Genomic DNA, 27,799 nt, shown 5'->3' with positions numbered 1-27,799 from the left:
TCATAAATATAATTTTAAGAGAAAGAGGAAAGTATTATACTAGTAAAATTAATGATAATAAAGGGAGATAAATCAAACTATCTACTATGTTGCTAGCATGACTATATGCAAAATTACTTACTTTTATAGATGACTTTTAAATCAAAGAAAAAATAAATCATATAACCTTTCAAACATAAAATAATAATAAGCAATGCACAAGACCCATCTTTGAACTATATATAAAGTTTCGTAACTATTTAAAGCTTTACTAAAATATGAATTGATTTCTGTTGAATTCCTAAATTCTATATAAAAAAAAGAAGTCATCAGTACTTTTTATGCTTCATTTGTCTACTGTAAATTCAGAAATTTTTGTGTGCATTTATTATTGCAATTTTAGTAAATGGAAAAAAAAATGTGAGTTTATTTAATGCAATTTCAGGAAAATATGCATACAGATATATGTAACAATTATAATGCCATTTCTTGTTATTGCAATACTCAACCAGTCGCCTTATTCATATTTAAAAAAATATATATAGTTTCTGAATTTACAGTATTGAAGCACACAAATTTAAAAATGCTTTATGTTTAGAACTATCTAACAATCATTTTAATGAAAGTGTCTCTGTAAATAAATTCTGTAAGTATTTTTTTAATAGAGCATACCTGAATAGGTACTCCATCTATTCTTAATCCTTGTTTAGCTCTGTTGTTGGTAAGTTCTGTATACATATCTTTGTCTAGTGGTACAGCTGAAAACCCAACAGGACTGACCATCTTCCAAAACTGATCTGACATAGCTGTAATGTAAATAGATGTATTAATTATTTATCTTCCAAATTAGTATTCCTGTCTTTATAATTGATTAATCAAGAAGTAATTAACTGAAAATATTCTGAAAAGGAAGAAAATTATATATACAATCAAAAAACCAAGATTGCATCACAAAATGTCACATTGTCATTTATAAGCTCTCTAACTAAAAAATATATAGCCTAGGTCTTCCACTGAAGTAATTATGACCTTTTGGATTCCTATCATAATACATTTTAAATTTGCAGCAACATAAAATATCATCTGAAAACACTCTATTATACACTTAAAAACAAAAACACACCTCTATTTACAAGAAACAACAAAAATAGCCTGGACAAATGTTGAATTTTGATAACAGCTATGTATAACATTATATACCATGGCTCATAAAAGGCACTTGCATAATAATAACTCACCTGCACTAGCCTCATAATACTCTAGAACTAGTGCTGCACTTGGTGTAAACATCGTGGCTTTGTCTCTTTCTTCACAGAATAAGTAAGGATGATTCCACTCAGGCTGTACATCAGGTCTACCTGGCAAGCTTATCTAATATGTAAACTTGTCTTTACTTCATTGTTATCAAGATATAATTATATACCGTATATTGTACAAATAATAGCATTTTTTGTAATTGTTTGCTTGCTGATTTGTTTTCTTTAAAAAAGAATAATAAGGTGGTTCAAATATATATATTATTGCTCAATTACAATATTTTTTTTTAGTTTGTAAGTCATTTCACAAGATCACAGAGGAGGTTACGATAAAAAAAAAATTGAAAACTTCTTACCACTTTACAAGAAGAATAAAAGTGTGATATAAAATCAGTGTATACCGATACTTTTAAAACAATCTGTAGAGATATCCTTAAACTATTTGAATTACTGTGTAAGATAAAACAATAATTTTAAATATTGTACCTGAGGATATCCATGCATACTTCTAGGAGGAACACTAAATGATGATGGATGAGGATTAGGGAAGGTTACACTGTTCATAGTGACACCAGCTGATCTGGGGTTGGTCAGTAACTGATTATTCCTTAAATATAAAATGCAAACAGATAATATTGCTAGCTATAGGATTACTGTAAATTCTGTATCTATCCTAATATGATGCACTGTAGTGTTGCATTTTTCCCCAATGTAGTATGAAATGGATTCTCAAATGACCATTGAAGTAAAACAACTCTTCTTATAAATCAAATTTCTGGTGAATCCTAATAATTTATTAAAGTATATTTTCTAAAATCTTTTTCTCTAAGGAAAAGTTAAAAGTTATCACTTCTTAGATAAAAATGCACAAAAAATAAAACATACATTATTTCTTAATTTGTTTTATTAGCAGGATAATCAAAACATATTTCAATACATACTTGTAATTATAATAATCAGGAATAACTCTAGCTACTGCAATCAATGGGCCTTTAGCTGTTTGTAATGGTTTCTGTACAGATCTGAGTGTAGCCTAAAAATCATAAATGGAGATAATCATCTTATATAAAAAGGTCTCTTTTCAATAAGGATTTCAAATTTCTTTAAATATATTGTAAAAAATCATCTGGTGTAATCCTTTGAATGAATTACTTAAAGCATAAAATTGATCTACCTTGAAATATCTTGATGCAACTTTTTGAAAACTGTATCTCTTATTTCCAAATATAGCATACAATTGTATGAAATCAAAGGAACAAATCATTGCATATTTTCTTTTATTGAATAAAAGTCATCCCAACATAAAACTTACCTCTAAAGCTAAATAATCAGGTGAAGATGGGTCTTTGGGTAGATGCATTGTTTTCCTGGTGATAGTAACATATGTTTTCACTCCATTAGGAATTCCTTTAACAGGCTGAAACATTCATAATATTTTATGGTGAGCGATTCAAATCAAATTTTGGGAATTTCTTTAGTAGTCTTTAAACATTCACAGTATTAAATGTGTTATACATCATTATATACGGTAATGCAAAATAAATGTAGGGTTCAAATGATCAAATCATCTAAATTTTGAAAACTGATATTTTGAAGTAACCAAAAAATTCAGGTATATTTTCTTTTTGTATCAAGTAACTTTAACTAAGAATGAATGCTTCTTTTTGTAACTTCATTGGGGTGTAAAAGTGTTGACCGAGGTACATTTTGTATGCAACATTCTAAAATTTGTACAAAATTTGTACAAAATTTGCATACAAAATTTGTACAAAGTACATTTTGTATGCAACATTCTAAAATTTGTGCATGGTCAACGCTTTTACAACCCTAGGACGTTACAAAAAGAAGCATTCAATACTTATAATTACATTTTTTTATCTAGGATCATGAAAACACAAATTTTTTTTTATATTTAATTCACCTGTGTACTTTATTGTGGGACCTCGTGCTATCACGAATGATAAGTTTTATTGTGTAATGCAATTGCTTAAGGAATAACATTTGATGTGCAGTTAGCCAATCATAAAAACGTATTATAATGAAACATACATCTAATGTAATTATTCATTTTTAATAGTTATAATGGGATAATTCAAAAATAACATGATGCATTGTACTATAAGTTCCTTGTTTTACAGACCTGGTGATGGTTAATCCTGAATCATATGCACCATTACCCGGTTTGGAAAATCAAAGACACTGATAATTAGATTAAGATACTATATAAAAAAGAGGATGTGGTATGATTGCCAATGAGACAACTCTACACAAGAGACCAAGAATGACACAGAAATTAACAACTATAGGTTGCTGTATACCTTGATTAGCTCTAGATGATACTGATGGAATGGCTGAAGATATGATAGTGGTATTTCATATTTAACAAGCATCTCTTTAGAAGGATGATCAGCTGCTATTATTGTTAATACTGTAAAGGAAAAGTCAGAAACTCGTTTTATTTCATTCTTATTTACAGTTAATGAAAAGTAACAGAAAGATTCACTATAAAATGTTTTAAAAAGTACCGTAGTAACTTATCATACAATACCTAAGATACAGTATCTGAGAGTTATTAAATGCAGATAATGCTGTTTGAATGTGTTATTTTCTTTTAATATGTTTTAATGTCACCCAGTTTTAATCATTTTATCTTTCAATCTGATAATCAGAAACTTCTGCTGTTTTTTGTGTTAAGGTTAAGCTGCAAATAAAACAAGAGGCTCCCTTCAGTATGAATCACTCAAAATACTTACTCATCAGAGCTGCAGAGAGTGTTAATATCAGATGAAACAAAAATCACTTAGTTAATTTTAATACCTTAAAAAAAAACACTTGGGGATATGATATTTTTTTTGTATTTATCTATCTATCTATCTATCTATCTATCTATCTATCTATCTATCCAAAACACTTTGTAAATGAAACCCTACTGACTCATAGTAAATTACTAAGAAAGATTGTTTGCCATCATGTATAGTTGACCATATTAATCTACATATCTACTATAGTTTTCAAATCAAAGACAAAAATGCAAGTAATTTTGAAACATTCTCATTAAAGGGCAATAACTTAAATAAGAAGACAACTAATGTTACGATAACTATCATTTTTACTTAGAAAGTCTCTATCTATCTATTATAGTTTTCAAAAAAGTAGGTAAAAATGGAAAAAATTGGGGAAAAATACCTTCAGTAAGGTGTAGACTTAAGAAATAATTCATGGAAGCCATAGATTGTTGGAAATTTCACATGGCCTGGGCCGTGATATTCGAATTTTATCCTGGGCGTTTATATCTCTGAGTCTGTACTAAGTATAAATATATCAAGAATTTTATCACAGTGTTGTTCACAAAGCAAAAGAAGCATGTCATATTAGAATAATGATTTCTATATGTTTGACTCATTTGTAGATCTTATCTTGCTAATCATTTTTGCAATTTATAGTTCTTCAAAATAATGGACAAAAATAAAAGACATTTTTTGCAGTGAAAGCCAACAGGTGAGGTCATTGGATACACATTTTTAAACTAGATACCCCATTAATGATTGTAGCCAAATTTGATCTTTGTAAAAGTTAATGGATTACAGACAACGAAAAATACAAGGGATGAATACCTCAAAATAATGGCAAACTCTCATATTGATCTTCAGACCAGGTGAGCAAACAAACTTGGACAACAAGTTAAAAGCTTGTAATAAAAACACTGCAATCTAATCACTCGTACAAATACACAACAATGATAAGTAAATAAGAACACACATTTAGTCATTATATATTACCAAAATATCTATTGTATATAGTTTCTGAAAAAATATATATATTTTTTTTTAAATCAGACAACAAAATATTCTATATTAATGACTAATGCAGGAATATCAGTCACTTTAAAAACCAAGACAGTCCAAAAATGACAAGAACAAAAATCACCTTTAGGTATAACAATATATGAAAACAAGAATGTGTCCATAGTACACGGATGCCCCACTCTAACTATCATTTTCTATGTTCAGTGAACAATGAAATTGGGGTAAAAACTCTTATTTGGCATTAAAATTAGAAAGAACATATCATAGGGAACATGTGTACTAAGTTTCAAGTTGTTTGGACTTCAACTTTATTAAAAACTACCTTGACCAAAAACTTTAACCTGAAACAGGCCAGACGAACGAACAGACGGACGATTGAATGGATGGACGCACAGACCAGAAAACATAATGCCCCTCTACTATCTTAGGTGGGGCATAAAAAGGAAATTACATACTTCAAGACTTATAATAGGATAGATGAAAAACTACCTTCGTCAGCAGCTGATTTTTCTTCAAAATTCACAGTGACTAGTTCTTCCCACGATGGAGCAGTTGTAGGTCTCAGTGATGTATGTGTTGAAGCACCAGTTTTCACATTCTTGTCATCATCTGTTTTACTTTTCCTGAAAGTTTCCATGATAACTTTTGACATCATAATGACCCTCAATGTGTGACACTGGACAAACAAAAACTTGATCTTTTTTAAAATAAAGTTCAAATTACTATTGGAAATTTGGTAAAGTATACTTATTGAATCCTGTAGTAAATTATTCTGTTAAAATGTTGAATGGATCTTAAACCTGTTTCCTAGTTCATCCAAAAAACTTATAAACAAACAAAAATTTCCATCATAGAGTAGAATACTGTTTTCATTACGTCAGATCAATAAGGTTGACTATAAGTAGAATTTGAGAAGTATAACATCTCTATGATTTCATTTTATGGTTAGTATGAGAAGATTTGGTAGAACTACTTTATTTGAGGAGTATGGCATCTTTACATGACGCTTAATTGAGGAAAAGGAGCATAAGGACATCTTTATATCATATGAGAATTAATACATCTGTTACTACCATGGAGTATGATATCTCTATACTTACACTACACCAAATGGAACAGGAAGCTGGCCATCAGGAGTTGTGGGTAAATTACTAGCACCATGGAGTATGACATCAATCTGCTCTTTTCCTTTGCGAGATACATGTCTGTAACTTTTACTGATCTCAAAACTATGCCTGTCTTTGTCTTGTAATGGGTCTTCAGGAATCTACAAATACATATTTCAAATTATCAACACTAATTTAAATGAAGTATTTCTTATCACAAAGAAATATGTGTTCTACTATAAAACGAATATTTGCAAAACATTAGAAATTTTAGTTAACAAAAAGTTTTGTTACTTTAAAAATACAAATATTTTAAGCAGTTGAACAGCTACAGCTTGATTGAAAATGTCTGTCAGCAGTTAATTATTTTTTCACTTTTATATTGCAATGTTTTACATTAATAATAAGTTTAAAGTACATGCATTATTTATCATGAAAAACTTAAAAACTTAAAAACCAGTAAATCACAAAAATTCCTGCTCTTTTGGCAATTAACATGTTCATGTAAGACAACCTATCTGTCATGATAACATTTAAAATAAAGTAAAACAAAAACAAAAAGATTGAAACAAATATAAAAGTAAAAAAACAAAATTTAACAACATTAATAACCATTTCATACCAATACACTTATAAGATGAAATCTAACTATTTTCTGAAAAATTAAAATTTAACAAGATCATGGTACATTACTTGAGTAACATTGACCTTGTACTTATCATTCCTACAAGCATATTGTTCAAAAGTACCTTTCAATGATAAAAATAAAACATATACAAAACTGGTTCTAATTTGCTTTTTCGTTACTGTTAATCAAATGAGGTATGTTTCAACTGAGATAGAGGATGAAGTATAATGATATTAGTTTCAGTTTATTTTGTTAGTACATTGTAATAGAAGTTCCTTCATTATATAATTATGTAGTTCCTATAGGAACAAATATTATAGCATTGTTTATTACAAAGTTTCCAGGCAAACTTCTGTAAGGTGGAGCAAACATGTGTTCGATAACAGTGTGATTAAAAACTTCTGATCATGGCTGAGCAAATATGAACATTAAAACTAATGATAATTCCTTAACAAACATGTGTATTACAACTCTTTTTGTGGAATGCAGTGTCCCTCACTTTTTTAGAAAATATGGAATATTTGTTATTTTCAGAGAAGTCTGACTCATTTCCCAATTAGAAAGCACTAACCCTAATCCTTGGAGAATCCACAAATCTTTTATCCACCAAATTACAAAATTTCCATGAAAAGTTGGCAATCATGAAAAAAATGAATCTACAGTAAAATCAAAATATTTGTTTTACCTTTCTTCCTTCAAGCTGTGGTGGCAATGGTGGAGTAGATGGAACATTGATAGATACATTATCCCCACCCCAGGAATCTGTGGGTGTGATTGTTCTGTTTGTGGGTGGGGGTTCTAATCTATTACTTCTGTTTTTATCATCTTTTTCACGTAATTCTGGACTTTTCTGTTTTGGAACAGGCTTTTTGACTGGTGATTTTGGAGGTGTTTTTGGTGGAGATTTAGGTTTTACTGTAAGAACTTCCCTCAAAGCATAAGTACATCTGATTCTCCCACAATGCATCTGAACACTGTCTGTACTAACTGTCCTCAAAAGTGACATAACGTCTGTATAATTATAGAAATCATCACCAGGTTCAACGTTTACTTTAATCCGTGGAGCATTTGGACGAGGGTATATTGCAAACTTTCCTTCTCCTACTTTACGACCTTTTGCACCAATCTTTGGTCTGGTAAATGCTTCCACAAGTAGATGTACATCATGATTTTTATCATTCATACAAAAACCTAAAAAAAAGATTATTTGCATCCATTTTTATCACAAAAGGTGTTCAAAAATTATCTCCCCAAGGGTGACTAGTAATTACAAACATGGCCACTCTTGGTCTTCTTAGACAGGCAGTAATACCTTTTCCAAAGTGGGACATCCATTTGGCTGTGCAGGATGTACACAGACACAGTCACATCTGATCAGATATGGATATCTGGTAAGATATTGATTTCTGGTCAGATATGGGGCATTAAATTTGATTAAATTTAGAAAGAGAGTGCTCATTTCCCTGTACATCAAGCACAAACTCTTTGTGGGTCTATAGGTGCCCTGTTGCAAGGCTCAATTTCTCCTCTTATTCAAATATACCCTCATTTTCTAGTCGAAGTCCAAATTTCCAGGACCTTCTTACTGTGTGATCTCTATTCAGGACCTTCCTATTATATTTATTGTTAATTCAATTTGTTCTCGTCCTGAACATATATGAAACAATTGTCACTGGACATTAAGCAACCAACAATATATCAATCCTTATCGGACCACAGATGAATTATCACGTTGTGATTGGTTAAACGCCGTCACGTGGTGACCCTCTATGAGACCGTATGGGGTTAGTAAGTTTCATATGGGGTTCATGACGCGTTAATGGCGACGTCATCTATTTATGTTGTTGTGTTTCATTGTTTATTTTTCAACAAAACGCCGCAGAAAAAGTCCAGCGTCTGATAAATTCGTTATACGGTTAACTACTGACCCCCTACGGATCCATATATATATAGAGGGTGAATAAAATTCATAGGGGACTCGGCCTCCGGCCTCACCCCCTATGATTTTACTAACCCTCTATGGATCCGTATGGGGTCAGTAGCGAACCATATAACTTATAATATCTAGTATTTCATTTTTGCCAGCTTCTTTTAGTAGCAACTACTGTGGATTCATTATAATTCATATACTTTTGAAATACATGAAATTATGTATCCATGAAAATACAATTTTTCCTGAAATAATGACAATTGGTATTAACGAATATAAATGAATTCACAGCATTCATTCTGAAACTTCTAGTTCTAATAGTTAATTTCATTCCTAGAAAGTAAATTAACCGATTTTTCTGTTATACATAATTAAGACATATGCTGCTTATAAGCAACCAAAGTGTAGTTCTCAAAATAAATGTACCTTTTGGAAGTCTAAAAACAAACTGTTTTTCTTTAAACTTGACCATAGCTGTTGATTCTTTCTGTGCAACAGTGTCTGTCTCTCCTTCATATCTGTTCTCAAAGTAAGGAACTCCACTTTCTTTTATTTTAATCTTACTGTAGTCTTTTGTATGTAAACTTTGTACAGACAATCTCAGGAAATATTTGCCTTCCAAATTAAATTGTGCATCTTTAATATTAACTTCGAATTCCAGGGCCTTGTCATTGACCCTTGGTAATGTTGATGCATCCATCACTGATAGAGACATTTATAATTGTTTGGAGAATTCTGGAATAAAAGGAAAATAGGATTAAAACCATAACTCAAGCAAATTGAAGCTCCAACAGTCCTGTTTGAATAAGACTTTTCAGACTATTATAAATAATATGCAGAACAAATGTATAGTTACAGAATACTAGTAGTAAAATTCTTAATTAAAAAAAACCAATAGAATCAAGTTGTATAAGGGAGATAATTTGGGCAAATATAGAGAAAAGATTGTCTCCCTTGAGCAATACAAATGATTATGTGTCTGTAGATTCTTATTTTCATCAAAATTTATCATTGTGCCAACCAATGTTACCTTGATCAATAGCAATTTAGAAGGGAAAATCATGCTGTACTATGCTGAATGCAACAATTTTCTGTTTTTAAACAAGAAAATGAAATGGAAAGAGCTTTTTTTCAGTTCCCAGGGAAGATTAAAGAGTTGACAATAAGTATATGAACATTATATTATCATTCATACAAAAACATATAATACATTTGACATAAAAATGTATTATATTCATATATGTTATGGACAGTTCACATAAAAGAGGATATTTATATCATGTATGTATCATAAGTAAATGTGAGTAATAAATTTCAAAAGTCATTCTATCATGAAATGTAGATCAGCTTCTAGTAGCTGAACTATTAGTGTAATAAACAACAGGATTGTAATGTGAAATATCACTGATATACAACCTTAATATACTGAGAAATGGATTAAAAAAAAAATAACACCTCCCCTCTAAAAAAACAATCCAGGATACCTATGGACAGACAAGAGAAAATGTACTGTAAATTCAGAAATAATTGCATGCATTTACTATTGCAATTTTTTAAAAACAGACAAAACTGCATGATTGATTATTGCGATTTCACGAAAATCTGCATACAGATATATGAATTCAATTCAAAATACAAGTTTTTATTATTGCAATACTGGCAGCCTGAGTGAGTGAGTAACATTATATGCATTAATTAAAACCTAACAATAGCAACATTTGTTGTATAGGGAATTAAAGTAAACACAGAGTTGACCTTACACTATCAAAAGAATAGAACAAGATAGTAATGTGAGCAGGGACCAGGTTTGATAGATGATATACACCCAATGACTCCTTCTTCACTACTATTGTCTATCACCACACTATTAACATCAAGCAAATCCATATACAACCTTCAAAGAAGATAAGATAATGTTGTCAGAAAGATACAAGTACATTCTCTTTCTAGGTCAAATCTTATAAAAATAAGAAGATGTGGTACAATTGCAATTTAGACAACTCTCTAAAAGACCAAATGACACAGAAATTAACAACTATAGGTCACTGTAAAGACTTCAACAATGAGTAAAATCCATACAGCATAATCAATAATAAATGTAAAACAATGCAAGCAAGAAAACTAAGGATTTGAATTATGCACAAAATAATAAATGAAAAACAAATTTGATATACAGCAACATACAACAACTACTGAATTACAGGCTCGTCTATTACATCATAATATGCCAATCAATTATACTTAAACATAAAATACATGTATTGTGAATCATGTCGCATGGTATAAGGTCCTGTTTTCAAAAGATAAACTTCTCTTTAAATTTATTAATACAATAATCAATCTTGACTTTGTTTTATCTTTGAAATTCCTCAAATCATGACAAGATGTCACATCAAGATCATTAAGTAAATCCTTTTATCTTTATGTACTTGACAAAATCAACCATTGGAGTTCTAAACAAAGCTTAGTACAATAATAATGACCTTCATTGTAATAAAATCTATCTATAAAGACTAACAGCATTAGTGTATTTAACAATTTAGGTTATTGTTTTAGGCCCTGTTTAAATATATTCTTCAGCAAATATTTATACATCTTTAATTGTATACAAAGCAGAACAGCAAATCTTGAATGTATATGACAGATATTTTATAAGGTATTCTATCCTCAATAGGAAGGAGTGATTAAGCTTGGTTTACATAATATTATTTGAAAAAAAAACTTCCAAAGAAAGAGGATCTCCAAACTCAGAATCAAAGCCCCCTCTGGATCCAGCAATGTGTATATTAATCACATACACCATTTTAATCCTGATCTCTATATATGGAGTTTATCAAAATACATTTAGCATGCACCTTAAAAATCTAAATATAAGACATTAGATTCCCATGTTATTTGCTCCTTTATTTTATTAATTGCAACTTTATCACAAATGTCATTTAGTGTCAACACCATTTATTAAAATTGTACAAATACAATACACATAATAACAAATTGGATCTAGAACAAAAGATAAGTACCGGGGTAATAAGATTAATTTGTAGGAAATTGGTATTTGAGTTCATTCAAAAGTGGTAAATCTCAAGAGTACATTTTAAAAATTGCAGTCTTCATAATATACTCTCTAATTTACAAGACAACAAAATCTGATTTTCAAAAAGTTTCATATAATAAATTATATAGCTTGTGAAAATTTTAATTTATATGGCTAGTGAGAAGACTCTTTTTTCGGAGAACTTAACTGGCTAGGCAAATTTTTACTGGTTGGGTTATCATAAAGACAGCTTTATATAAGCTTGAAATTTCAATCAATGGTAGAACACATGCTCATTCCAACTTGACTATAAATCTTTTATCTTTTTTCAAATATTTTTCTCAAAAGTGTTATGTATATCAAGTAAATAACGGTTTGATTTATGAAAAGATTGTTATGACTCAAGTGATCCGTCTTGTTTCATGTTTGTAAAAATAAATATTGACAAAAACAAAAACCTACCATGATAAAACAGTAAAATCCAAATATAGCTTTTAAAAAAATCCTTGGCACTTAACTTTATTAATGAGTGGTATATCATGTAGCATACCTTTTGTATGCTGTTCCGATATGACATAGTAGTTTAAACGTGAAACGATTGTCAGTAGATAGAGTATAACAGAATCAATCAGGCATTCTTCTGACTTTACGGGAAATGATTTATATCATAAGAGTAATGGAAACTAATTAAAAGTGTTGTATTTGTTGAAGACTTTCTATCAAACTGTATTGTCCATTCTTCAAATAGTATTATAACCTTTTATCATAGACCAATCAGATAAGTGAATTAATTGAATGGCTATTGTGTATTTAAATCAGTGTCTGACAATAAAGTAAATCATAGATTGTCAAATATGAAGAACAATCTGTACAATATATTGTCTGACAGCCAAAATTCTTAATCATTTTAAAAAGTGAATAAGTTATGGTTGCTGCAGTGACTTTGGTACATGCATAAATGTCTAGTTAATGTCTATTGGAGAATTCAAGGAGCTTACTTTGACATTTTAGGAAATTCATCTGTTGTTGAGAATCTATGCTTTATAAACTTTGGAAAATGAAAACTTTTCTGATAGATTTTCTCAGATTCATGCTTGTTTGTAAAATAAATGTAAAATTCTGCATTTTATGATAAATTTGATTTCAACTTTTAGATTTACAAAAGAGTACAAGATTTACAAAAGAGTACAAGATTTACAAAAGAGTACAAGATTTTTCAAAGAAAGAATCAAAAGAGATTTAAAGATGTTTTATGTTAAAGACAATAAAAAAGTTGAAAAATTTTACTTATCCTATTTTAATTTAATGTACTAATTTTTCATATAAAATTCTTACTCTGAAAGAAAAGTTATCCATTTGCTAATTTTTTAATTGCTTAAAAGTTCAAATGATTTTCAGAAAGGCTGAAAATCAGCATTTATAAACCTTGTAAGGATAATGGACATTATTTTAAATTTAATTACATTTTTTTTTATTGTTACAGTAATTAATATTTTTAAACAAAGAGAATTTAGGTACTGTTGATGACCCACCTTTTTTAGACATTTTTGAGAAACTTTTAGCATAATATCAAAGGTGGATCCAGAGGATGTAGAAGGAATATGCCGACCATACCCCCTTTTTCCCTCCTTGATTGACAAAAAATTCTTACCACAATTTATATGATTTTTTAGCAAATAAATTGCTAGCACAGGAATCACTTTTATGAAATTATGCCACCCGTTTCAAAATCCTGGATCCACCCCTATTCAGTTCTTTCTTTAAAAGGAAGGAACAGGCTAAATTGTCTTTTCCTTCAAACTTATAGTCCTCTACTTTTCTGTAAATCAATATGTCATTATGAAATACTCCATTAACAATACATGCATGTCTTCTACTTTTTAAAATAAATTTGCTGCTTAAATTTTCAGGGAAAACACTAGACAATGTACATTGTACATGAATAATTTATACTTATCACAATAAAAAACTTTAAAACTAAAGATTACATTCTCAATATCTTATAAAAAGTAAAATCACAAAAATACTGAACTCCAATAAAAAACACTGGTACCATTATTGAGTTTATCTATTATCTGTAAATGTCATCAGTCAATGAAATGATTTATTATCTATTGTATAATATATATCTTCAGCGGCAAGTTCAGACCATCTTTCCCTGAAATATAAAAGAAAACAGCTCACTAACCTTATATAAGAAAAGTCTTCAGTTTCACTTCTAATAATATTTTATTTACAACCAATAAAAATAAGATGACATCATTTTTATTCACTACCTCATTTGTTGTTCGGTTTCTATACATCATATAATTCAATTTTTTTTCAATATTTTATAGAAATGCATATCATTTGCTATAGAATTCAAAATTTATTTTCAATTGCTTTGGGTAAATCAAGTATACATTCGTATATAGAAATTTTGCCATGCATAACAATGTGTATTCATTCTGATTTCAAACTTAAAGGGACATCATCAATACGAGCCTTTCTTTATCAAATAAATTTATATTTACAAAACACCTTTATTATTGAAATCAACATAATAGACAAATCTTTTGAATAGAATTTCATCAAACTAAAACGAAAAATAAAATCTGTGTAAGGCTATTATATGTATGTAATAAATAATAAGATCCATTTTACACATATATTTTACATATTATATAAAATTGAGAATGGAAATGGGGAATGTGTCAAAGAGACAACAACCCGGCCATAGAACTGACAACAGCAGAAGGTCACCAACAGGTCTTCAATGCAGCCAGAAATTCCCGTACCCCTTAGGCGTCCTTCAACTGGCCCCTAAACAAATATATATACTAGTTCAGTGATAATGAAGGCCATACTAAATTCCAAATATAAATACATCTCAAAATGTACATAGAAAATGAGGGAATAGAACCGAAAAATGCAAAAATATGCAATTTTAATCATGATGAAAGTGGGCTCTTTTTTTTTCATCTTTAATAGACAATATCTTTTAATAAAAAAGAAATCAATTGTCAAGTAATTTTATATTTCAATTGATTCAAAGGAATCTGACATTTAACCATAAAACCCAAATAAAGAATGTTTTGATCAGATTTAAATCTGACAAAACACATGGATTATTTTTTAATTCATCATAATTAAAATATTTGACACAATGTAAGAGGTTTGTAATCAATTTCAGAGCCATTAAAAACTTTTCAGTGGCTTAATCTTCTATTTGCTGTTTTTTTTTATTTTCCTGTAATAAGGGAAATAACTCTACAATTTGTGAAAAATGTTACCTCAGTTAAGGTTACCTCAGTTAATACACTTCACAAATTTGGAAGCCTCGATGTGATATTAAAGTATTATAGTTATTTTCATTGTGACAAAAGATAATAGCCACATAATATTTTTCTTTTTTCATGAAGTTAATATTTTCAACAGAAATTTAAAACAATAACAGCAAATTACTGTTTTATTTAAAAAAAAAAAAACTGTTTAGAATTTTTTTTCTTGTATACATAAAACATAAAAAGATATCAGTAAAGTATAAACTCCATCTCCTTTATTTTAATATACATATAAATTCATGAAATCTGGAACAGTTTATTAGCACCTTAGTTAAAAAAAATATAGCACTATGATAAGATAGCATAGAAAAGAAACCTTGATATCATGGTTTAAAAAAATTGAGAAGAAACTAGGATTATTTTTTTTAAACTGGCTATTCTTGATATTTTTTTTTTTTTTAAACTCATTTAGATCCTATTTGTTTCTATGAAAGATTTACATTTCTGTAGAATATCTGAAACTTTTTCGAAAAAAAAAAGATTTTAAAAATTAAATTATGATCTAGATAAAGAATGATCCAATAAATAATTTCAACAGTTATAATTTAGGATGGCCTGAGGAATATAAAATAAAACTGGTCTACATATACCTGTCATGTAAGAGCTGTGCATGTTTATTAACATACAAATAAAGTTTCTAAAATATTACTGATTATTCACATTCTATCCAATAAATATTTTATTTGAAAATTATGGATTAATAATAAACAAAACCTCAACGTAATTCTATAGGTGCACATTTCATTACTTTTGATTGGAAAGAGTCCAAGGCCATAAAAATACTTATAACATAAACTTACATATTTGGTGCACTGTTGTTTAGTAACTTCCCAGTAATGGAGATTTTCTTTAGATGAAAATGAATATTCTGCAACACAAGGGGGGAAAATGTACAGCTGCAGCATGTGTGGGATTCTAAATTGAAAATAATATAAGACTAGTGTCTAATATAAAATTGAAAAACCCTGCATATGCATGACAGTACTAAATAGTTCTGTTCCGTCTCTTGTTCTGTTAGTCTTATGTTAACAGTGGTCTTATTTTATAGTAATACTAAGTTGTAATCCTTTATATGTGTCTCTTACCCTGATAGCTTATAAATAAGGGGAATTCTGTGATGTTACACTTCAAAGCCAGCTACAGAGAAACTTTTGCAATCTGTTCAAAGTAATTAGTACTGTTTAATTAGGTCATGGGTGTGCTGAAAAAACAATTGGAATCTTTACTATCTAAACTACATTGTACTGCTTGGTACTAATTGACATTAGATTATTTATTTTTATTATGTACATGTATTTCATATATGTCTAACTATAACACATCTTTAAAAAATGTATCATGTGCCAAATGTCAGTGAAATGTGAAACAGGATATGCTTACCCTTTTTCAAAGAGTACCATAGATCACTCCCAGGTTGCAAAGGGTTTGTTCAGCTCAGTTTTTAGTTTTTTATTTAGTGTCTTTTCATTTAGTATTTTGCCATGAACTGTCTACGATATACACTGCATTTGTCAGGAATCTGTTCAGTAGTTGTTGTTTGTAGATGTGGTTCATAAGTGTTTCTTGTTTTTTTGTTTTTTATATAGATTAGATTGTTGGCTTTCCCGTTTGATTGGTTTTACACTTGTCATTTTTGGGGCCCTTTATAGCTTGCTGTTTCCATATTTGTTCTTAATCATATTTTAATTATTAACAATCAGTACTAAGTAGGTATGTTAGCTTGCATGTGTTGTTTGTGTGGATTTTGACATTTATCAGGTCAGGAATAACCACCAATTGGTGGATTATACCTCAATTGACGTATAATCCACCAATTGACATATAATGGTATAGACCAATTGGTGTATAATTCTTTGTTTTTCAAAGCAAATTATTCCACCAAAATGGAGCATTGTTTTCTTAAAACCATATTATTGTATGAAAACTTGTCAACATTTCCTAGTTTAGTATAGTGACATAACATATTGCATTTAGTCAATAATTGTATTTGCAGTTTCTTCTATTGTTATCTTGTCAATTCTTGATTGGCAAATTTACCTGTAATCACCTGTCAATGGACATCAATACTGTCTGCAGTCATGTGATCGTGAGTAAAACTCAACAGGTGATTTGAGCTCTTTGTTAATACTTAACTTTCATTATCAAAAGTCAATCATGGTCAACAGTACAAATGTTTCAACAAAAGAATTGTTGTATACATACATTCTCAAGAGATGCAGCAGGCTTTGAAAAAACTGAAACTTTCGGAGAACTCAATAAGAGTCATAAAATAGGTTGCAAGTTGCAAAATCATGCTCCTATCTCAAACTAGCATTTTATTACAAAAAAAAATGCATTATACGTCAATTGGTCTATACCAATATACCTCAATTGGTGGATTATACGTCAATTAAGGTACATGTATAATCCACCAATTGGTGGTTATTCCTGACCTGTTTATATTGAACTTTGTGATTGTGTTGATTGATAAATGCTTTATATGTGCCCTTTAATTGGGAATAAAGATGTTAGATTTATATCATGCCTTTAAATTATCATAGGTTCTCATTTTCTGTAAAAATCGATGCAAGAGGTGCAGGGTACAGTTCCTACTCGCTATCACAAAAATATTCAAATCATGGAACTTTGGTAACTTTTGACAGGAAATCATTGAGTGTAAGTAAAAGCAAACGAAGTTCGGAATGAATCAGAAAATGGTTTTGTTTATTTTATAAGCAAATCATTTCTAAAAGCATGTTATAACGACAACCTTTTGTTCCAATCTAGACCTTATTTTTAAAGTTATCATGTTATCTCACACGACCAGTTATTTTTAGTGGTAAATCAATCATTAGAATCAAAGGGGAAATAACCATTGTGAAAGTTGAATTCTAAAAATAACTATTCTGTAAGCTGATTCATGAATCACAGTGAAACATAAACAAAATATTTGAAATGGGTGAGTATTGCACATGGTTTTCATTTTATATAACATTACCGTTCAGATATATATTTATTAAACAGTATTGATATGGAAGGAACACAAACTGAAAGTAAGGTTATAAATATCTGTCCACTGTTCTTTGTTGGGGAAACATTATCTCAATTTGAATTATTTATGCCTTGTCATTATTTGAAGTCATTTTTTTCATGATATTTGAAGACAAAGTATCTTGACATTTACTTTCTTTCAAACTGGAGTAATCATGCATATATGACATCAATTATTTTTATATGTTGTATCCAGTACTGATCCCCACTCCCCCTCTTTACTTGTTAAGTTAAATTCAATAGAAATGTAAGGATAAACTGAGACTTCTATAGTCTCAGGGATAAACCATAAAAAAAAAATAATGCCAATGGCTTTATTGAACTTCCTATAGAACATGATCTGTTCAACTGTTTTTTTCAAATTCACTTAGACACAGATTTCCCATGTAATAAAAGCGACAAATACACATAAATTTACAAATTTACAAATAACATAGAAGCGAAATGAGTAGAATACATACAATGAAACATTCTGAAAGTGATTCTTAAAATCATACTTGATACATATTCACTGGGACTTAATTATATTGTCATGATTATGATAAATATGTCCCTGGTTATACTTTTTGTTATGTTTTTAACTTTCCCTTTTAAACAAGCTGTATACATTAAAACATATAGCTAGATTACTTACTTGCATATAAAATAGTTTAATATTTCTCTCTTGTTTCATATCTTTAACAAGTAAAGACGTAGAAAAAAAACTAAGGTACATCATCGTGATGAGAGGCATAAAATAATGAAGTGACTTATCTCTTATTTATAACTTTACAGACGCCATCACCAGTTGGTTGACTGTTATGGAATAACCGTTTCACAGATGATATCGGATATGTGTACTTTTGTTTGTCTGTTTGTCTTTTTCATTTTTACCCATGGCGTTGTCAGTTTATTTTTCGATTTATGAGTTTCACTGGTATCTTTCGTCCCTCTTTTATAAGTGTATTGTTGTTTTTTTGGATAAAAATCAAACCTAGAAGATATTTTTTCCTTAATCTATCATTGTAGTAAAAATTAAACAATATGAAATAATATTATTAATTCGTATATTTTAACAAATTTGATTCGTTTAGGGATAGTCACATGTTAAACTATATTTTCGAAGGTAGAGAGAAAACGGCGGATAGCAAAACGCATATTGACTTGCAAAAAGCATATTGCACGGTTATTTTTAGAATATCTAAAAACCAATATACTTTGTGACGTCATGTAATGAATTCAGGATATTGTTTAACGTTTTGAAACACATGATATCTGTGATTGATTATTTGACAAAAAAAAATCTTCAAATACATAATTAAAGATGTCCAAACAAAAAAGTAAATGAAATAGTTGTTATTGTCAAGGAGACAATGTAATATCTATACAATTCCAACAAACCTAAATGACGATTTTGATACAAATATGGTCAGAAATTAATAATATAACAAATATAGCCTTTGTATGAGGTCAATACAGGATATATCGACTCAAAGAAGTATATCCTTGTATCGACCTCATACAAAGGCTATATTTGTATAAAACATTTTCTAGTTTTTATGAACAATGATGAAGTATTTTTTTAACTTGTTGCTTTTGGCTAATTTGGATGGTTGATCATAAAAACTTACCTGTAAACATATGATAAAGTACGACCCTGATTCATTTGATGCAGAGATTAACATCAGGGTGTGATTTTTAACTGCCTGTAAACAGTTTTAAAGCTGTCTAATACACAGATATTTTGCTTCAGCCATCTATCTGCCTGCATGAAGCAGAGTCTTCAATGGATATAAAATTACATATTATATTTACAAAATGTACTTATACATAAATGTATATAATTGGTATGATCATCATCAATATTGGATATTACAACAGATGTATTGCATATCAATTGAATAATAAGACATGAATTGGAGTATAGGGGGAACCTGAATCTCTCCCATGAATTTAATTATCTTTTCTGAAAAATGCAAAAATAGTCTTTTCATCAGAACAAATTGAATAACCTGATGAACAGTAACTGGGAAATGTGATATCAATCAGTTCAGTAGATATTTGAGAAGATCTTTGAACAAAGGATGTGACCCCTTTTTGGTCTCTGAAACCTATTGGACTTTTCATGAAGACCAAAGACATGTCCTGACACATTGTCACCTGTAAATGGTTACTTTAACAATTATCTTTGATTTGAAAACAATAACAGACTAAAAAACTTAGTTGTGTATCAATTGCAAGGATTGGAAAATATGGCAAAGATGAATAAGAATACACAAACAGACAAGTCGCTTTGACACATTCCCCATTTCCTTTCTCAATTTTAAAGTCACAGAAAACTTTGAAATTTGCCTAAACGCATATACATGTATTTAAATTTATTAGGTGGTACAACATGTACATGTATTTAACATTTTATTATATGATTTATATTTTTTTAGCTGACAAAAATGACACAACCGATGCAAAGAATATGGAGGATACAGTGGATACATTTCCATTTAGTTTTGGGAAGAAATCTGTGTAAGTTTATTTATAATACTGTAGATTAAGCCATTAGAAACTTAACATGCTTAATTAGATTTTTCATTGTTATGGATAAAATTCAGGATTTCTTAAATACATATAAACAGTACTATTTCATTGTGTGATAAACATGTTTAATTAAAGACTTTCAACTCAGGATGATTCAGAATTGGACATACTGTACAGACAGGCACTTGACAATCATATGTTGAACTGTAGATGTCTTTCATTATTTAAGTGCATTTACTGCTGTTTCATTTCTGTATACCATGAACAAATGTATATAACATTTTTTTTTGCTCTATTACTACATATAGTAACAACACTTCAACTATTAATTCTGTTCAATGTGTGCAAAAGCTCCAAAACAGCCAAAGAAAAACCATCATAAAATTACACTATCATGACTATAGTCCCATTATAATATACGATTCCAAAAGAAAATTCTTTCCATGTTGAAACAAAAATTCATTGGTAAGTCAGTAGAACTGTGAGAGGCATTTATACTATCTGTTTGTTTTCAAGCTTTGTACTATACTTTCATAGGCCAGTGAACATTCATATGTCAAGAGAAGAATTTGAAGCAGACATTTATCCAATGAATCGTAAGAACAGAGGATTTGCTGTAATCATTAACAACAAGACCTTTGACCAGGGGGTCGGCCTAGGAGCTCGTAATGGGACAGATGTTGATGCCTCAGCCTTAGCCAATAGATTTGCAGAGTTAGGATTTGACGTTGAGCTAGAAGATGATGTAACAACAGAAGAAATGATGCAAATAATGAAGAAATGTAAGTATCAAATATTGGCAATAATCAGGTGTTGAAAACATGAGGCACAACCTAGACTTCTTTGTAATTTTCATCCAGATTTTGGAGTATACTGGGTCTGAATAAATCAGAAGCAGTTGTTCCACAGCTGTTATTTTGTTATTATCATTAGTTTTACATATAAGTCATTTTTAAAATAAGTATACTGCATATTAAAATTCATTTTGGTATTTCAGACATGTTTTTTGTGTGTTGGGTAAAAAAGGAAAGGATAAAAGTCTCATACTAAAATTAATTTGATAATTACTCTTCTTGCAGTCTTCTTTATACATCATGACTTTATTTGTAGATGCGTACATGGACCACAGTGAGAATGATTGTTTTGCCTGTGCTATTCTCAGTCATGGAGAAGAGGGTATAGTGTATGGTAAAAATGGAAAAGTAGAGATTAAAAAATTACTGGAACCTTTTAAAGGCAACCTTTGTGAAACACTGGCAGGGAAACCAAAAATATTCTTCATTCAGGTAAAATAATTATTATCAGGTAGTAAGTAATGAAATTTGATAAGGTTGTGCCAAACATTCCCTGGAAAGTTTGTTTTTTCTGTGTCAGAATATCAATCATCAATCTTCATCAGTTACACTCAAAACTACAACCTTTTTAATGAAAATTCTTTTTTTTGTGTGAAATATTTATAACATAAAAGGCATTAAAAACAAAAGGGCCTAAGTAGAACAGCAAAATACATCTAACATGTCTAAGGTCAACGTTCTTGGTATTTGTACATCATTTATAAACATAAAAATACAGTTAATATGTATAGTTTAAATCTGGCTAGTACTAAGACTAATTAACTATCTCAAAAGTGAACATTTCAGCCAGTATGAGAGTATATTCCCATTACAACAGGATTATAATATCCCCTTAGCAGTAATATATGATGTTTATCAATTGCTTTATGAAAGTATGTAGGAGTAATCAATGAATTATGAATAAATTTATACCAATTGGCCTTTTCAGAATCTACTGCAACCTGGGTAATATTATCAAAAGCGTACACCAAAGCGTTTTAATTGGTTTAAAACGTTATAAACAATTGAAATTCAACCAATGATGTAACGTTATTTTCACTTTGGGGTACGAACAATGAAATTACCCATGATGCTTTAGATTCGGAAACGGCCAATTTAGTTTATTTTGATTTTTATATTTTAGGCCTGTAGAGGTACAGAGTTTGATGAAGGTGTAGAAATGAATGTAGCAGACGCCAAGGGAGAAATGGATGTAGATCGTCAAATATCTACTCATAAAATACCAGCTGAAGCTGACTTCTTAGTGGCTTATTCAGTTGTCCCAGGTAAGTGACATGCATGATTTTGAAACATCTTTATCTCAGACAGCAAGTAACGGAAAAAGTTCATTTTAGGTCTTAAGCCATGGGAACCATAAATTTATAATTTAGTCTCACGCTTTAACTTAAATATAAATCAATAAAGCCTAGCTGAGTGGAATTCCTGTTAACAGGTGTATAGAAAGGAACTATATTTTTTTATTTTAAAATTTTAGTAAATTTAAATGAGTTTGTGTTAAGTATATCAGTCAGCTTTTAGAATGTATTTTAAATGTACCAAAAATCAGTAGCTTTAAGATTTAGTTTGCAAAGTAATAGTTTAATGTTCATAAAAGTAAAGTGAATTTTGATATGTTTCCTACAAATCAATAGTTTTATGTTCACAGAGGGTTTTTTTAACAGAAAGGGGAGATAATTAAAAAAAATTACAGAAAACTATTAGACTGAAATAAATATTTGCTAAACATTTGAAACCGAGTGCCCTAAAGCAAATTAAAACTAAATTAATCTATAATAGAATAAAAACAATACCAAAAAGACAGCTCAAAACATATTGTTAACATAAAGTAGTAAATAACTTAAAGAAAAGAACCAATTATGTTTAATATCTTAAGAAGACTTTTTTAATGTTTCAGGTTACTATGCATGGAGAAATTCCATAGATGGGTCTTGGTTTGTTCAGGCACTATCGACTGTTTTAGAGAAGTATGGTAATCAGTTAGATCTGGTCCGTATCCTGACACGAGTCAACAAACTTGTGGCGTACAAGTTCCAGTCTAACACATCCAATCCATACATGAGCAGGAAGAAACAGATCCCATGTATTACTTCAATGTTAACAAAAGAACTGTATTTCTTTCCAAAACAGTGAAGTCTTTGATACTAACATGGATGTAGTACTTAAAAAGACAACTCATTATAGTCATTCCATTTTATTGAAGGAGACATTGATCTGTGTCCACCATTTAGATTTATAAAACCACCTTGACCTATTGGAACCATTGCCAGTGTGTTTTTATAGAATTTAAAACTAGAATCCATGAAGGCTTCATAGGCTGTAGTATAAACTTAAACTTTTATTAAGCCGTCATGCCAATTTTTTTTTTTTCATATTTAATGTACATTTGTCATGTTTTTGTATTATATCTGTTTATGTTGTGTATTGTTAAGCATACTTAGTGCCTGAAAAGAAGTTAAAATTTTAATCATTTATAATCTTTTGGTTGGTTTTAACGCAACCGTAATTTGTTTACTGTCATGTAATGGTACAAACTTTTTTTCATTATCCGTCCTTACTCCTTTATTACTGAGGTAACTTGTAACATTAAATTTAACCAATTTTTTCGATGAAATTTTATTTAGCCCTTAGGAATCTAAGTATAATGTCTAATGTCTACATTTGATGCATAATATTTTTCTTTTCTCTTTGTTATATTTTAAGTAACTTCTAAAATGAACAAAATGGACAAGGGAGAAGGCATAGCCTTACACTTTATATGCATACGTTATGAAATCAAAGTACATTATGTTTTTCCAGTCTGCGTGTTTATCATGTACCAGGTTAAGTTTTGATTCTATAGGTAGCTTCAAACTTTCTGTTCATATCAAATTTAATCATTAGAAAGTGAATTTTCAAAATATTAATCAAATTTGAGATGGATATGTTCATGACAAGACACTTTAGAGGCCCCTCATGGGGGGGGGGGGTCCTAGTAATCACATAATCACCATTTTTTTGCCAATATAATCACATAATCATTAAATATTTGCTTATCTTTAGTAATCAAATAATCATAAACTAAAAATACAGTCCTAGGTAATCAAATAATCATGAAATATTTGGCTTAATAATCAAATAATCATTAAAAAAACGGCCAAGTAATCACATAATCAAAAACCCCATGAGGGCCCTCACTTTAGGAGGGCTCACCAGAGTCTATGTTTTAAATTAAATGGGAATAGAAAATGACAAATAAATAAATGAATTTATTTATTTATCATGTATTAGATATTTTTTCATACAAGAATATTTTCAAAGAAAATATATACTTGGGCTACGGTACAGATTTTATGTATAGGAAATATAGTCAAAACAAAATGTATATCACTTAATTATATATATCAGTATATATATATTTCAATTATTCTTTGCATCCATTTTATAACACCTCAGGAATATTGGATTTTATGCAACTACATGTATATCGAATATTTGTATGTAAATGTTTGTTAAATATTTCTACACGACAGTTGATTATTTAGTCAATCAAAAGAAAAAAAGATTGACAGTGGTAACCCCAAACTCCGAAACAGTGGTGACATCTGGCTACGCTTCTTTGTAGAGAAAGGGAAGTATGACCCGAACGATAACGCTGTATGGAGTTTGTGGTAACCCAAGGAATTTTATAGCTAGATCTAACTATACAAATCCTTGGGTTAACCAATAACATGAGAGAAATGTAAAACAATTTTACTTGATGTTTAGGCTAAAATTGATAATTTTTTCATAACAGATTTTCCAATTAGTTTATCAATGAGGAAAATCAGTTTATATTACTGCAAATTATTTTTTATGGCTCATTTTCCCAGATCATGTGTCCAAGCCTAAGATCTAGTTTATATGACAATCACATGACATAGAGATATGAGGGTTTAGATGGGGTTAAATGATTAAAGAATAATGCCCTTAAAAAATGAAGATTAGAGAAAAAAATTTGAAGATTTTTGAAAATTAAATGTTTACAGAATAACAGACACCCCATCCAGACCCTCAGATATATTTTGGCTATATTGAATATATTAAACATCAAAGCAGAACACAGATACTATCTCCTTGAAATCTAAAAATTGTCACTCAATACTTATAAAGAAAATAAAGGCAAAGAAAAATTGGTTATCTGATCTGCATTTCACAAAAAGTCTAACAGCTATAATTAATCATAAGTATATGTTTGTGAATTAGGATCAATTTTAGTAGTAATTTTTTTTTTAATTGAGGGTTAGATTTTGATGTAGTCACCTCATTAAAAGATTCAATAAATACTTTTTGAAATTTATCTTGTTCAAAAATGTAACCAACCATTTCAAAATTATATTGAAGTGATATATAGTTTTTCAATTGTACCTTTTATGTTTATTAAGTTGGTACCTTACACTACAGGGAGATAAAAACTCTGTAAATTCAACTAAACGTTTTAATTCGTTGTGTTGTAGAGGAGACATTAAGCTTCCCAATGATCACAATTGGTGTTTGTCAAACTGCTATATAACCAGTGTAATTTATCTGTCAAAACAGTTGATTCAAAATTTTTGAAATTTTTATTTTTTTGTTAAAGGGTCAAAGTAAATACTTAGTCAAAATTTTATGAAAATTAAACGAGCCAAATTAATTTTAGTGAGAGTGTTGGGTACCACCTTAAATTATTGATTACTTGCACTGTAAAGTTATTTGTTAGCAGCTGTTTTATTTGTCTAGTCCTGTTTGTTTATTATGTAGGTCATTGGTACTAGTCTTGCAGTTACTAGTTCATTTTACCTTAGATGTTATTTTTATGGACAGCAGAGAAGTTTTTATTTATTTTTGATGTATTTATTTATATTTGTATCTGAAAAAAAAACTTTGAATAACTTAAAAGCCCCAGAAAATGGGCAGCTAGTGACTGAAAGACATTACAATTTATAGTGTTACAAGTGTGCAGCATTTATTGAATTGTAAAGTCATTATTTTATACTATGAGAATTTCAATACCACAATCGTATGTAATTAATCTGTTGATATTTATAATTATATATACATGTATAATATTGGAAAATGAAATAAAAAAAATAATATATAGTTAGTGCAACAAACATTAACTTTAGATTATTTTTAGCTTGTACCTTGCCATTTGTAAATGTTCTTTGGGTGTAACTTCATGGTTGTCTCAAAGTACTCACCGTTGCTGTGTTTCTTGGCTATCTGCCTCATCAATGTTTAACAATTGTCTTTAAGATTCCTGCCACAACACTTCTTTTCTAATAATAAGATCATTTGATGGATTAAAGGTCTGAATCTTTCATTTAAATATTTGACCATATTTGATTTTTTTGCCATTTTTAGTGTGATAATAATAAGTTTTTAAAGATGTATCTTTGGGTCAATAAACTGGCTCATTAAAAGTTCATTGAAAGTTTTTGTCTCATTTTTACATTTGTTTATTACTTAAAATACTTGAAGAGTGTAAAAGTCTCTGATGAAATGGATTCTAAAGGCAGCATTTTATATTTTAATATAAACATAGCTTGATTTCATTTGTTTATGACGAGTGTAAAAAACTGACTGAGTCCTGTGATTTTTATACGACCGCAAATTTTGAAAAAATTTTCGTCGTATATAGCTATCACGTTGGCGTCGTCGTCTGCGTCGTCGTCATCGTCGTTGTCGTCGTCGTTGTTGTCGTCGTCGTCCGAATACTTTTAGTTTTCGTACTCTAACTTGAGTAAAAGTGAATATAAATCTATAAAATTTTATCACAAGGTTTATGACCACAAAAGGAAGGTTGGTATTGATTTTGGGAGTTTTGGTCCCAACATTTTAGGAATTAGGGGCCAAAAAGGGCCCAAATAAGCATTTTCTTGGTTTTCGCACTATAACTTTAGTTTAAGTTAATAGAAATCTATGAAATTTTGACACAAGGTTTATGACCACAAAAGAAAGGTTGGGATTGATTTTGGGAGTTTTGGTTTCAATAGTGTAGGAATAAGGGGCCCAAAAAGGGCCCAAATAAGCATTATTCTTGGTTTTCGCACAATAACTTTAGTTTAAGTAAATAGAAAATAATGAAATTTAAACGCAATGTTTATGACCACAAAAGGAAGGTTGGTATTGATTTTGGGAGTTTAGGTCCCAACAGTTTAGGAATTAGGGGCCAAAAAGGGACCCAAATAAGCATTTTTCTTGGTTTTCGCACCATAACTTTAGTATAAGTAAATAGAAATCTATGAAATTTAAACACAAGGTTTATAACCATAAAAGGAAGGTTGGTAATGATTTTGGGAGTTTTGGTCCCAACAGTTTAGGAATAAGGGGCCCAAAGGGTCC

At 29.6% G+C, this 27,799-nt stretch overlaps 2 protein-coding genes across 6 annotated transcripts in view; one reads left to right on the top strand and one right to left on the bottom strand.

The window, feature by feature from the left end:
- The window catches only part of LOC143045271 (coiled-coil domain-containing protein 33-like), a 28,104-nt gene extending 15,757 nt beyond the window's left edge, over nucleotides 1–12,347 (bottom strand). The window contains exons 1-13 of one of the 4 annotated variants that reach the window (XM_076217650.1): nucleotides 12,202–12,347; nucleotides 9,132–9,440; nucleotides 7,461–7,966; nucleotides 6,770–6,802; nucleotides 6,142–6,308; nucleotides 5,531–5,664; nucleotides 5,015–5,038; nucleotides 3,554–3,663; nucleotides 2,548–2,652; nucleotides 2,177–2,268; nucleotides 1,722–1,842; nucleotides 1,218–1,350; nucleotides 652–785 (exon numbers count right to left, since the gene is read on the bottom strand). In XM_076217650.1, the coding sequence (XP_076073765.1) occupies nucleotides 652–785; nucleotides 1,218–1,350; nucleotides 1,722–1,842; nucleotides 2,177–2,268; nucleotides 2,548–2,652; nucleotides 3,554–3,663; nucleotides 5,015–5,038; nucleotides 5,531–5,664; nucleotides 6,142–6,308; nucleotides 6,770–6,802; nucleotides 7,461–7,966; nucleotides 9,132–9,420 (1,848 nt within the window). In that variant the 5' untranslated portion in view covers nucleotides 9,421–9,440; nucleotides 12,202–12,347. The remainder of the gene's footprint in view (nucleotides 1–651; nucleotides 786–1,217; nucleotides 1,351–1,721; nucleotides 1,843–2,176; nucleotides 2,269–2,547; nucleotides 2,653–3,553; nucleotides 3,664–5,014; nucleotides 5,039–5,530; nucleotides 5,665–6,141; nucleotides 6,309–6,769; nucleotides 6,803–7,460; nucleotides 7,967–9,131; nucleotides 9,441–12,201) is intronic. The other 3 variants (XM_076217651.1, XM_076217652.1, XM_076217654.1) reach the window with 3 other exon arrangements.
- A 5,521-nt stretch (nucleotides 12,348–17,868) lies between these two features.
- On the top strand, nucleotides 17,869–24,257 carry LOC143045269 (caspase-3-like). Of its 2 annotated transcripts, none has more exons than XM_076217649.1 (6): nucleotides 17,869–18,000; nucleotides 20,513–20,594; nucleotides 21,144–21,388; nucleotides 21,717–21,892; nucleotides 22,584–22,725; nucleotides 23,355–24,257. In XM_076217649.1, exons 1-6 carry the CDS (start codon nucleotides 17,997–17,999, stop codon nucleotides 23,588–23,590), a joined length of 885 nt encoding a protein of 294 aa, XP_076073764.1. In that variant the 5' UTR covers nucleotides 17,869–17,996; the 3' UTR covers nucleotides 23,591–24,257. The 2 variants fall into 2 exon arrangements, with proteins under 2 accessions (XP_076073764.1, XP_076073763.1); XM_076217648.1 differs by lacking the exon at nucleotides 17,869–18,000 and adding an exon at nucleotides 18,058–18,094.
- The last annotated feature ends 3,542 nt before the right edge of the window (nucleotides 24,258–27,799 follow it).

The sequence above is a fragment of the Mytilus galloprovincialis genome, chromosome 9, assembly GCF_965363235.1.
Source record: "Mytilus galloprovincialis chromosome 9, xbMytGall1.hap1.1, whole genome shotgun sequence".
Taxonomy (NCBI): domain Eukaryota; kingdom Metazoa; phylum Mollusca; class Bivalvia; order Mytilida; family Mytilidae; genus Mytilus; species Mytilus galloprovincialis.
Note: the sequence above shows the minus strand (reverse complement) of the source record. Positions and strands in the feature narration are given on the sequence as shown.